General features: G+C 38.6%; 1 protein-coding gene across 1 annotated transcript; it reads left to right on the top strand.

Moving 5' to 3' along the window:
• The first annotated feature begins 4,622 nt into the window (after nt 1-4,622).
• LOC132866122 (interferon-induced GTP-binding protein MxB-like) lies at nt 4,623-13,274 on the top strand. The gene is made up of 14 exons (XM_060898708.1): nt 4,623-4,702; nt 5,091-5,145; nt 5,248-5,462; nt 7,309-7,446; nt 7,552-7,706; nt 7,791-7,929; nt 8,087-8,285; nt 8,365-8,443; nt 8,532-8,654; nt 8,739-8,871; nt 9,769-9,924; nt 11,473-11,549; nt 11,762-12,019; nt 12,941-13,274. Exons 2-14 carry the CDS (start codon nt 5,096-5,098, stop codon nt 13,163-13,165), a joined length of 1,947 nt encoding a protein of 648 aa, XP_060754691.1. The 5' UTR covers nt 4,623-4,702; nt 5,091-5,095; the 3' UTR covers nt 13,166-13,274.
• The last annotated feature ends 210 nt before the right edge of the window (nt 13,275-13,484 follow it).

The following is a 13,484-nucleotide window of genomic DNA, read 5'->3' as shown; positions in this document are numbered from 1 at the left end:
ACAATTGAGTTGGTCAGTAAAACTATTGAAGATCTTTTTATTTGTACAACCCCGATTCCAAAAAAGTTGGGACAAAGTACAAATTGTAAATAAAAACGGAATGCAATAATTTACAAATCTCAAAAACTGATATTGTATTCACAATAGAACATAGACAACATATCAAATGTCGAAAGTGAGACATTTTGAAATTTCATGCCAAATATTGGCTCATTTGAAATTTCATGACAGCAACACATCTCAAAAAAGTTGGGACAGGGGCAATAAGAGGCTGGAAAAGTTAAAGGTACAAAAAGGGAACAGCTGGAGGACCAAATTGCAACTCATTAGGTCAATTGGCAATAGAGGGATCCCGCATGACGTCACCACGCCGCGAGATTTCGGTAGTCGCCATATTGGAAGACCAAGTACACATCTATGCAAGTACATACATACATAAAACAAACTACACCTGAAATGTAGCCAGGGCCGGTTCTGCCCTAATCTGGACCTGGGTGCAACATCGCGCAACCCCTCCCCCCCCAAAAAAAAAACAAAACACCAGTCTAAATCAGGACAACCAGTGTTCGAACTACGGGGGTACTCGGGGGATCCGAGATCCCCTGAAACAGACATGAGATCTCTTGAAAACATGATTTGGGAAATGTTGGGGGGTCTCTAAAATATTGGCAAAATGATGTTTATTGACATAGCAATCGTGTGTAACGGGAAGCATTTGCATATCCGAAGTGTTGTGTTTACATCAAAGATAAAATAAACCGATATGACAACGACTGCTGCTGCCAGGTAGGTTGTTGAGTAGCCTGACTGTTTTTTTTCTTGCATGTGGTATCATTGTTGACGTGAGGTTGTTTTTTGAACATGCCAATGTGGACACGATTTCCCCTGATGAGTTATGACTTCAGACGCGATGCGTGTGTGGAGGTGTGGAGTCCGTGTGATATGTGCGTAAGATAGGCTTCTCATGTGTTTGGAGATCCACTCTCCGAGATAAGCGCAAGCACCCCCCAGGGAAAAAAAGGGACCCCCCGAAAATATCAGCATAGTTCGAACACTGAGGACAACCATCACATAACTATAACTATAAACATTTTAGATCAACTATTTTAACTAAATGGGCTATACTAAATAAGCCTGCAGGCAGCCACGGTGGGCTGCCTCAGAAAAGTAACCATTTGTCCTACCTTAAAACTCGTTTTGCATTTTCTGCCTCCTTTTTTGTATTTTCTACCCTGTGTTTATTTTCTTTCCTTTTCTGAAAACCCTATTTGTGTCCAGATATTTTGTTCTGCTACCAACGAACTAACTCGTCAGGTCTCGTCTCTCGAGTCCGCGATGAAGGGCAACAATTGATACATGTTTACAAACAGCCAATAAACAGCCAATAGGGAGGTTGCAACGTTCAGGCTCTCCTTTGCTCACAGACACTCAGTAATGCACTTATTCTCTGTCTCCTGGCAGAAAGCTCCTTAGTTTGCTCCCCTTGTGTCTCAATCACAGCTGGTATTCTGAAGAACGACTTCTTTTCACCTTTCCCATCAGCTTTGTTGGAACACCCTAACACAGCACAAAAGTTTACCATTGTAGGTTTATGATGAATCAAGTGCCTCGTGGGTTTAAATTCCGCGCGCTGCCGTTATTTCCCCCTGATCACGAGTTTGTTGGTCTTCCAATATGGCGCAGGGTCTGTTTACTTCCGGTTTCCGGTGACGTCAGTGGGAAGGGTCTATTGGTCATTAACATGATTGGGTATAAAAAGAGCATCTTTGGAGTGGCAGCGGCTCTCAGAAGTAAAGATGGGAAGAGGATCACCAATCCCCCTAATTCTGCGCCGACAAATAGTGCAGCAATATCAGAAAGGAGTTTGACAGTGTAAAATTGCAAAGAGTTTGAACATATCATCATCTACAGTGCATAATATCATCAAAAGATTCAGAGAATCTGGAAGAATCTCTGTGCGTAAGGGTCAAGGCCGGAAAACCATACTGGGTACCCGTGATCTTTGGGCCCTTAGACGGCACTGCATCACATACAGGCATGCTTCTGTATTGGAAGTCACAAAATGGGCTCAGGAATATTTCCAGAGAACATTATCTGTGAACACAATTCACCGTGCCATCCGCCGTTGCCAGCTAAAACTCTATAGTTCAAAGAAGAAGCCATATCTAAACATGATCCAGAAGCACAGACATCTTCTCTGGGCCAAGGCTCATTTAAAATGGACTGTGGCAAAGTGGGAAACTGTTCTGTGGTCAGACGAATCAAAATTTGAAGTTCTTTATGGAAATCAGGGACGCCGTGTCATTCGGACTAAAGAGGAGAAGGACGACCCAAGTTGTTATCAGTGCTCAGTTCAGAAGCCTGCATCTCTGATGGTATGGGGTTGCATTAGTGCGTGTGGCATGGGCAGCTTACACATCTGGAAAGACACCATCAATGCTGAAAGGTATATCCAGGTTCTAGAGCAACATATGCTCCCATCCACACGACGTCTCTATCAGGGAAGACCTTGCATTTTCCAACATGACAATGCCAAACCACATACTGGATCAATTACAGCATCATGGCTGCGTAGAAGAAGGGTCCGGGTACTGAACTGGCCAGTCTGCAGTCCAGATCTTTCACCCATAGAAAACATTTGGCGCATCATAAAATGGAAGATATGACAAAAAAGACCTAAGACAGTTGAACAACTAGAATCCTACATTAGACAAGAATGGGTTAACATTCCTATCCCTAAACTTGAGCAACTTGTCTCCTCAGTCCCCAGACGTTTACAGACTGTTGTAAAGAGAAAAGGGGATGTCTCACAGTGGTAAACATGGCCTTGTCCCAACTTTTTTGAGATGTGTTGTCATGAAATTTAAAATCACCTAATTTTTCTCTTTAAATGATACATTTTCTCAGTTTAAACATTTGTTATGTCATCTATGTTCTATTCTGAATAAAATATGGAATTTTGAAACTTCTACATCATTGCATTCCGTTTTTATTTACAATTTGTACTTTGTCCCAACTTTTTTGGAATCGGGGTTGTACTTTTGTCAGTTAAATAAAGGTTCACATGAATTAACAAATCACAGATTTTTGTTTTATTGCATTTTGGAAAATATCCCAACTTTTCTGGACACGGGGTTAATACATGGCTCCATAATAAAAGAGTCTGGGTGCTAAACTGGCCTGTCAGCAGTCCAGACTTGTCTCCCATTGAAAACATTTGGTGCATTATGAAGTGCAAAATATGACAAAGGAGACCCTGAACTGTTTAGCAACTGAAATTCTGCATTAGGCAAGAATGGGGAACATTTAAATCTGAAAACTACAGCAATTGGTCTCCTCAGTTCCCAAATGTTTACAGAGTGTTGCTAAAAGAAGAGGTGATGCAACACAATATTAACATGCCCCTTTTCCAACTATTTAAAACGTGTTACTGGCATCAAATTCAAAATGAGGATATAGTTCTCAAAAAACAATAAAATTTCTCAGTTTCAACATTTGATATATCGTCTTTATACTATTTTGAATGAAACATATGGTTTCCATGATTTGCAAATCGTAGCTTTCTGATTTTATTTAGCTTTTACACAGCGTCCGAAGTTTTATTTTTATTTTTTTTTGTGTGGAATCGAGGTTGTAATATTGGCATCTAGATTTGTTTAGAAACTTAGAACATGGGATCTTTTGTTTGAACCCACCCATTTTTCAAGTGGCTGAAATTTTCAGAACTTAGAACATAATAACATCATGTCAAACCACTGAAATGTTTAAAAGTCAGGAAAGGAAAGCTGAAATTCTGGGTTATCATTTCATATTGACCTTTAGAACTCAAATCCAAATGTAGAGCAAAAACAAAATAATTGGCATTGTCATTCCAGTACATTTAGAGGCAACTATACACTTTGGCCATATAGTGTAGGTGCCATAAATCTTGGTTTTTAAGGTAGGATTCAAATCACTGTTAGCTCACACAAGACAACATCTGCTGTAACCTGCCTCAACTTATGTCTGCTTAAAGAAAATCCTGAACCATCTTGTCTCCTAGTTGCCTTGTCTCCCAAGTGCGATCATTCCATTTTCAAGAACCATTTCATCAATCCAACACTGCATTAATAAATTGTGCTTGATGAAATAATTTTCTTTTTAAATGGCAAATAATGTAAAACTGAACATTATTGCACAATGCTGAGTTAGAATGGAGTTTAGATGATTGTGGTTTGAGGTTTAAAAACACACACACACACACACACACACACACACACACACACACACACACACACACACACACACACACACACACACACACACAGAGTAAACCGGATCTTGAGGCTTAAAACAGATGTGCACATATGGTAGAACGCTTCCATTTAGTTTCCCAAACCACTTTATGCTAAAAACAACTAGAACAAATTTACATGCAAGCATTTTCTCCACTGTCATCCTAGACTTCCTTCAGTTTTATTCAAATCAAGGTCATGTGTGCTTCTATTTATACTTGTGTTACATGAATAAAAAACACAATGCTTTTACACGCCTATTATTTTAATAAGTGGAAATCCCCTGGGTTATACGAACCACATTAAATGCTATAAAGACACTCAAATGTTTAAAGCTTCACCTTATTGTATGAGTCTGTTCATAAATGAACATAGCTAACAACTAGAACAGGGTGTGTGGTGTTCTGCTGGCAAATTATACACCAGAGGTAAGTACCATAAAACTTGCCTTTTACTACACCAGAGATAAAGGTCCAAAATATTCAATATTGTTTTCAGTTTGATGGTCTTGTAATATTTTTCTTTTTGTTTCTTTTTTACCCTAATTACATTTTCCATTCCTTTTATCCTATTTATTTCTCTTTGATTGATTGCATTCTGAGTTCTTATTTTATCCATTTTCTTGAGTAAATTTGTGTTGTGTTACTTGTAAATATGGGTTGGGCATGCCTTTAATTGTGGATTATTAAAAATTCATATTATGAATGAAATTGCCTTATCTGCCTTTAAGATACTAAGCACAACAGGTGAAATATGTTATTATTATTATTATTATTATTATTATTATTATTATTATTATTATTATTATTACATTAGTCTCCATGGATGCTTCACTGGAAATATTGGATTATGAGGCTGAAGTCAGTAATAGGTAAGTACACAATTATGAATCATTGATAACCTGTAAAATACATGTTCTCTGATTTTAATTTAATCATAATATTCCATTACAATCCTTTTTTTTTTTTTTAAGAGTGGAAAATCAGCCAGTTGAAGACAGGACTGGAGTGTTCCTCAAACAATGGGAATCCCAAGTGCGCCCTTACATTGAAATGATTGACTACCTACGACATATCGGCATTGAGAAGGATCTTGCGCTGCCCTCCATTGCAGTTGTTGGAGACCAAAGTTCCGGGAAAAGCTCTGTTTTAGAAGCACTCTCTGGCGTGGCTTTACCCAGAGGCAGTGGTAAGTGATCAGTCTGTTCATTTGTACATGCTGAGTGTTCAGTGGTATGACAAAGATCTTAGTTTACTAAGGAGAAATTAAACCTATTGACACAGCATCAAAGAGAAGAAAAAAACACTCAAAGCAATCACAAACAATTGGTTTACTTATTCAGTGTTAAAAATGTCCAAGTGTAATAAGAAAATCTAGGTCCAGGCTCCTAGGAAGTTTATTTCAAACGGTCATTTCCAAGTTGAATGGAAATGGAGCTACATACTGTAAGTGCACAAGTGACTCCACTGATAAAGTTTTAATTTATGGGCATAATTTACCATCTAATGCACCAGAGAGGTCATCTCATCTCATCTCATCTCATCTCATCTCATCTCATCTCATCTCATCTCATCTCATCTCATCTCATCTCATCTCATCTCATCTCATCTCATCTCATCTCATCTCATCTCATCATCTCTAGCTGCTTTATCCTGTTCTACAGGGTCACAGGCAAGCTGGAGCCTATCCCAGCTGACTACGGGCAAAAGGCGGGGTACACCCTGGACAAGTCGCCAGGTCATCACAGGGCTGACACATAGACACAGACAACCATTCACACTCACATTCACACCTACAGTCAATTTAGAGTCACCAGTTAACCTAACCTGCATGTCTTTGGACTGTGGGGGAAACCGGAGCACCCAGAGGAAACCCACACAGACACAGGGAGAACATGCAAACTCCACACAGAAAGGCCCTCGTCAGTCACAGGGCTCGAACCCGGACCTTCTTGCTGTGAGGCGACAGCGCTAACCACTACACCACCATGCCGCCCCAGAGAGGTGATAGTGGATAAAAAAAGTCTCAAAACCTCTGTTAGAATTTTGTAATGTAAGATCTTTTCCATATTTTATAACCTCTTTGCAGACCATGCCCTCAGCAGTCAGATGAAACCAAGATGTCAAGGAAATTATACAGAAACAACTGTTTATTTGTGGATTAATCAGAATCATTTTATTAATGACAGTTGTATAATAATTACTTTAGAACACGACTCCAAAAGTGATGAGTTATTTTGAGCGCAGCCACATACCCCATTATGAAAAGGTATGCATCCAGGTTATTGTACGTTTTTCCTTTTCTTTCTTTAAAATATTTCTGTTTGTTTTCCACTTGAATTTTATTTGTTTCTATATCACATTAGAGGTGGAAAAAGATCTGATATAATTTATCTTGGTTTCATTTCTTACATCAGCACACCCTGCAATTTTAACAAAGTGTGTAGACTTACATATGTATGTATGAATAATGGTTTTATAATAAAAAAAAATAAACAATTGTATCAGTGAAAGTGTAGGCCCTTCCATTTATATATAAAAACACAATGATGAGTGAGTTTTAATGACCGTTGATCATTTTTCTATCACAGCAGCTCTGACTGTAGTTCTAGCTACAAGGTTTATACAGATTCTAATACTTTATTTTTTCTGTTGTAACAACTTGTACAGAGACATGGATGGCAAACACTCAGCATAAATGGATTAAAAAAAAAACAGGTGTAATTATTGTCATAGTCAAGTTTTCTGGGAACAGCCATTTATTTAGCATTTTAAGGAGCTTTCAGTGTCAGTGTTTTGTAACAATCATAGGTTAAGCTATTTCTTTATATTTTCCACACAGGAAAGTTTTAGAACAGAGTACTTTGAGAATTTTGTATTTTAAATAAATTCAAGAGCAAGAAAAAGAGAGGGAACCATTGTTTATAGCTTGTACTGGAACTAATTTGTTTCATAGTCAATAAACAAATTATATGACTAATCAATAATATTTCATGGATGTTAAATGAAGAATTAAAGATTTGGTTCCATATCAGGCATTGTCACCCGTTGTCCACTGGAGCTAAAACTGCGGAAACTGAGCACAGACTCAAATTGGACGGCTGTCATATCTTACCGAGATGTGCAAGAGACATTCACGGAACCTTCAAAAGTTGAAGGATATGTCAGAAAAGGTATGAATAACTCAGAAAATATTAATTTGAATATTTATTAATAGCTTTAAATTTTATTTAAAGTTATTTTTTTAGATGTTTTTATTTGTTTGTGTGTGTGTGTAGCCCAGAATGTTCTTGCTGGAGATGGTGTTGGGATCTGTGATGAACTCATCAGTTTAGAGATCACGTCTCCTGATGTTTGTGACCTTACCCTGATTGATTTGCCTGGTATAACTAGAGTACCTGTGAAAGGCCAACCTGAGGATATTGGTGATCAGGTACAGACAATTTATATGAATAACAAAGCATCCATGCAGGATTTTGGAAATGTTTTTAAAAATTGTTGACGTTTTGATTTTCAGATTAGACGGCTTATATTGAAATTTATTGAGAAGAGAGAAACCATTAATTTGGTTGTTGTACCCTGCAATGTGGACATAGCAACAACTGAGGCACTGCGGATGGCACAGGGTGTGGATCCTAATGGAACAAGAACTTTAGGTACAAGTTCAGATGAACATTAAAAGCCCTATTTTCAAAGGCAGTTTGCAATTTTTAACTCACATTGATAACTGTGCAAATGACCAGACCTGAATATTTTTAGTTGAACGATTTTAAGTTGCATTTCTTTAATGCTCTTTTCATTTCATTTCCACAGCAATTCTTACAAAGCCAGATTTGGTAGATAAAGGGGCAGAAGCTGACATTTTACAGGTTATGCAGGGTAAAGTTGTTCCTCTGAAAAAAGGTTACATAATGGTACGGTGTAGAGGTCAGAGTGACATTAATGAAAACCTCTCCTTGGCTGAGGCCACAAGACTGGAGACAGAGTTCTTCAGGAGCCACGCTCAATTTAGGTAGCTGATTTCCTTCATACAAAACAAAAACAATATACAATATAATGCACATTTGATGACATCATTCTATCTCCCCCAGCTATCTTTTGGAAGAACAGAAAGTCACAACACGCTGCCTTGCTACTAGGCTCACTAAAGAGCTGGTTGAGCATATCAAGGCAAGTTTTAAAACACTATGAAAAGATTTATACACAGCCACATGAAAATGTGACCCAATTCTTATCAGATGTTCTTCCTTATTCACAGGCATCACTGCCATCCCTCACAGAGCAGATTCAAATCCGTTTATCTGCTGTTAGGCTGGAACTCAGGAGCTATGGCCAAGGGCCTCCATTAGAGCCAGAGAAGATGGGGGCTTTTCTGAGTAAGGTAAGTCCTTCAGGTATTTAGGAGAGGATATGACAAACACTAATCTTATGAGGAATTGTAACATTTCTTATTCCATTTGAGCAGGGAATCCTGGAGTTCAGCGATCAAATCAGTGAGCTCTGTCGGAATGGGGCTTCGGGAATAGGAAACATCTATTCCCTCCTGCGACCTGTGTTCAAACAATGGGAAAGTCACCTGAGAGACTCCAAAACATCATGTACACCATGATTTTTTCCCCTTTTTTTCTTTTTCATAAATGCATAAACATGTAGCAAAGAACAAGATTATATGTAATACAGAATAAGGTGAGTACTGAACACAACAATAAGGAATATAATAGTAATAGAAAATATGTGGTAAGGAAACATCAAGAAAGAATAAAATTTAACAGAGGTTTATACACTAATACCCTATAGTGTCTTTTAGGCTTATAGTAACATAATAAATATGTCACAATGGGGGAGCTTGTGTCTAGATATGATATACTTTCGTTTAAATTGCTGCTACAAGTTGATGAGTTCTCTGTTAAATGGTCAAGTCAGTGGAGAGAGAGAGGATTATTTTAGTTCCTTCTTTATGTCTTAGTAGAACGATATTACATCATCAGATACTCTATTGAAGAGCGATCCATCTTTTCCACAGAAATACGCTTGAGCCATAGAAACAAGGATAATTAGAATAAATAGGGTGGAGATTATTACATTTTGAGGGGTAAATTCTCATTCAGTACAAAGCAATGTGTGTCCCATTGCCTGAGGCCATCTCTTTTGACTTGAAATGTGCTTTAAAATATTCAGTATATCTGGCTGTCATCTCAATTACTAGGAACATAAACAATATTTACAGAAACACACACAAATTAATTTCATATGATTCAGAATTCATTCTGATTTCAGCTTGTTGTTCTTAGCTGGAGTTGATCATTGTTAAATGTTAGTGTGAGCATCTCTTTGAAAAAGAGCACTTTCTCTATGAGTTAAAATATTCCTAACTGATCTTGAATACTGTACATAATTTTGAAAAGATTAATGTCTTTGAGAAATTAAGCCAAAGTTTAATGTTGAAGAAGAAAAAGGTTTCACCCTATCATATTCTGTCTTTGATCTAAATTAAGTTATGGATGAAGTGCGGGAGATGACGGAAAACTATGAGGCACATCGTGGGAGAGAGCTGATAACATTCAGTGACTACTGTGTGTATGAATCACTGATTCAGAAGCATGTAAACAACCTGCAACTACCAGCTATAGAGACCCTGAAGACTGTTAGAGGTAATGTCAAGTCTTACATACATATACACTTTGCCTAACATAAATATTCACTCACCTCTCAGCATTTTCTTATTTTGAAGAATATTATTAACAGTATGTCAAGACAACAGACTATATTTTAGCAATCTAAGCACATAATCTGGACCGCATACCACAAATGCATTTAGGGCATGTCCAAATTCCCCTTTTTCTAGTTTAATGCCAAATCATTAGTACTTAGTCTCTCAATTAATCATGGATGTGTTTTAGGCATAACATGCAATAAATCAATCAGAGTCTCATCTCCCATTCCCTTTAAAAGACAGGTGCACTTGCACTTCTGTGGATTTGCCAGATATTAAGCAGGATTCTGTCTGCAGAGGAAACAGATCTACAAAAGCAGCAGAATTCCATCAAAGCTCCCTTGATGCATATATCTTGATGTACAATCTTTTGCACGTTTGTGCACTGTTGTGTATCCCTGTCTCTGTGTGTGTGTGTGACAACTGAAATCAACAACAATACGTATGTCATTACATAAGTATTATAAGTATAATCACATATGCTTCACAGCTGGTATGAGGTTCTTCTCCTGAAAAGCCGTCTTTGGTCTGCACCACACATGTACTCTTACTGTGGCCAAACAACTCTACCTTTGATTAATCTGTCCAGAGCACGTTATTCCAAAAGGCCTGGTCTTTGCCTATATGTTCATTAACAAACTGTAGTCTTGCTTTACTGTTTCTTTTGGCCAGCAAAGGCTTTTCCCTGGCACGCCTGCCATGCAGGTCAAATTGGTCCAATCTCTTTCTGATTGTAGATGGATGTACTTTCACACCAACTGTTGCAAAAGTTATCTGCAGATCCAGTTATGAAATTTGGGGGTTCTTGGAGACTTATTTAAGGATCAAACAGTCTGCTCTTGGGCTGAATTTGCTGGGGCGGCTAGTCCTGGACAAATTGGCAGTTCCTTGAAATCTATGCAACTTGTAGATGATTTTCCTTACAGTAGAATGATTTATTTCTAATAATTCAGAGATCTTGTTAAACCCCTTGCCAGATTCATAGGCATCCTTTTATTCTGAGGTCCTTAGAGAGTTCTTTGGATCTTGGTATGATGACACCACACACTTCAACAGCAAAGAGAACACTAGATGGTGTAATGGTTAGTACTGTTGCCTCACAGCAAGAAGTTTCTGGGTTTGAGCCCAGTGGCCAACGGGGGCCTTTCTGTGTGGTGTTTGCATGTTCTCCCTGTGTCTGTGTGTGTGTTTCCTCCTGGTGCTCTGGTTTCCCCCACAGTCCAAAGACATGCAGGTTAGGTTAATTGGAGGCTCTAAATTGACCATAGGTGTGAGTGGGAATGGTTATTTGTCTCTATGTGTCAGCCCTGCAATGACCTGGTGACTTGTCCAGGGTGTACCCTGCCTCTTGCCCATGGTCAGCTGGGATAGGCTCTAGCTTGCCTGCAACCCTGCACAGGATAAGTGGTTACAGGTAATGGATGGATATGTAATTATAATTTCATATTTTTTAAACAAATATTCTTGTTAATAACATCTTTTACAGGCATTGTGCAAAATGAGTTCAGAGCTCAGTGTGAGCTCTGCTTTCCAAATTACCCTCATCTGAGATATATGATAATAGTAAGTAAAATGATCTGGACTTGTTTATCATAAAACATGCCCTAACATCTGTTGTATACAGTATATATCTGAAATGAATCTAAATAAAGTAACATATGAAATACATTTGAACATGGCATAGAAAACAATAAAATATTCTGACTATGTAATTAAAAATATTTCTTTGAGTCATGCTATGGCAACATAAAATTTAACACTGTACTTGTTTTCAGAATCAGATTGATGACATTCAATCACAACAGGAGGCAAAAGTGGAGAAGAGGATCATGGAGTACATCAATATGGAGAAACTTGTGTATACCCAGGACCCCATTTTCACCCAGAAGATGGTCGACTTCAAATTTGTTGAGCAGAGACAGGAGTATGAGTCTGTGTGTTTAGATACTGGAGAGAATGCGACCTCTCCCAAAAACTGTGCTGCCTTTGACACCAGAAAGCTCACACCTGAGAAATGGATAATCTACTTTGAGGTAGGTGACAAAAAGCTAATGGTCTTACTTAGACACACTATTAAATTCTTAGATCATCTCATCTCATCTCATTATCTCTAGCCGCTTTATCCTGTTCTACAGGGTCGCAGGCAGCTGGAGCCTATCCCAGCTGACTACGGGCGAAAGGCGGGGTACACCCTGGACAAGTCGCCAGGTCATCACAGGGCTGACACAGACAACCATTCACACTCACACCTACGGTCAATTTAGAGTCACCAGTTAACCTAACCTGCATGTCTTTGGACTGTGGGGGAAACCGGAGCGCCCGGAGGAAACCCACGCGGACACGGGGAGAACATGCAAACTCCGCACAGAAAGGCCCTCGCCGGCCACGGGGCTCGAACCCGGACCTTTTTGCTGTGAGGCAACAGCACTAACCACTACACCACCGTGCCGCCCATTCTTAGATCATGTTTTCCTAATTTTTATGTAACTTGAAGCTAAAAATTAGAATGATAATTATTTATTTTTGGTTTAACTGTGTCACTGTCAGGTCAAACACTTTCAAACCTCCCTTAGTTAATTAACCCCGCCGACAGTAGTCGGAGGGGTTATTATTTTCACCTGCGTCAGTCTGTGTGTGTGTGTGTATCTGTCTGTCTGTCTGTCTGTGTGTCTGCAAGATATCTCAAGAACCAATGGATCGATTTGGACCAAATTTTGTACATGTGTTGCCAATCACCCAGGAAGGAAACCAGTAAATTTTGGAGGTCAAAGGTCAAAGGTCAAGGTCATGGCAGAACTTCGAAATTTTCGCCCAATGTATTTTAATAGGGAAAAGGCGGGGTTTGCACTCGTTAGAGTGTCCCTGTCTAGTTTATTTTACTTTCAGTTGCATCCTCACAGCACCGAATGAATGCCATTACTTCTAAACCTAACTCTTCTTCCTATTCCTTACAGATTGTCTACCAGCGTTTGGCAGATTATATTCCCATGTTGATCTTGCTGTTTATGCTGAAAGAAGCTGTCGTGCTGTTGCGGGCAGAATCCATGGACCTAAGAAATGGGCATGATGTGTCTAAACTGCTCAATGAAGACTCAGAGTCAGGACGAAAGAGAATAGAGTTACATCAGCGCATGGAACGACTACGGATGGCCCAGGAGAGAATCAGCATTAACATCTGAAATGTTGCATTTTTTCATCTTATCTAAAAGCATACATACATATTAATATGTGTCACAAAATAGCCTAGTTTTCAGTTCAGATTTATGATATTGTGTGGAATGCTCTTTTTATATGAACAATCTTGACAATTGACATGTCTGAATAAAATTGAATAAAATCTGAATAAAACTGAACTGGACAAAGAATGATTGCAATCATGTCTACAAGATCAATTCGTAAATGATTACCATATATTTAACAAAAATTTCTAAATGTCCAGCTGAACAAAATTCCAAGGTCTGAATAAGCAGCTAGGATGATTGAGTGTCAGCAGCAGTC

The sequence above is a fragment of the Neoarius graeffei genome, chromosome 18, assembly GCF_027579695.1.
Source record: "Neoarius graeffei isolate fNeoGra1 chromosome 18, fNeoGra1.pri, whole genome shotgun sequence".
Lineage (NCBI taxonomy): Eukaryota > Metazoa > Chordata > Actinopteri > Siluriformes > Ariidae > Neoarius > Neoarius graeffei.
Note: the sequence above shows the minus strand (reverse complement) of the source record. Positions and strands in the feature narration are given on the sequence as shown.

What these genes read in the sequence shown, in the direction of transcription:
- LOC132866122 (XM_060898708.1), top strand. Translation starts at nt 5,096, where the DNA reads ATGGATGCTTCACTGGAAATATTGGATTATGAGGCTGAAGTCAGTAAT. An exon ending in CTGAGGATATTGGTGATCAG is followed by an intron (nt 7,707 to 7,790) that starts GTACAGACAATT and finishes TTTGATTTTCAG; the next exon opens with ATTAGACGGCTTATATTGAA. An exon ending in TGGGGGCTTTTCTGAGTAAG is followed by an intron (nt 8,655 to 8,738) that starts GTAAGTCCTTCA and finishes CCATTTGAGCAG; the next exon opens with GGAATCCTGGAGTTCAGCGA.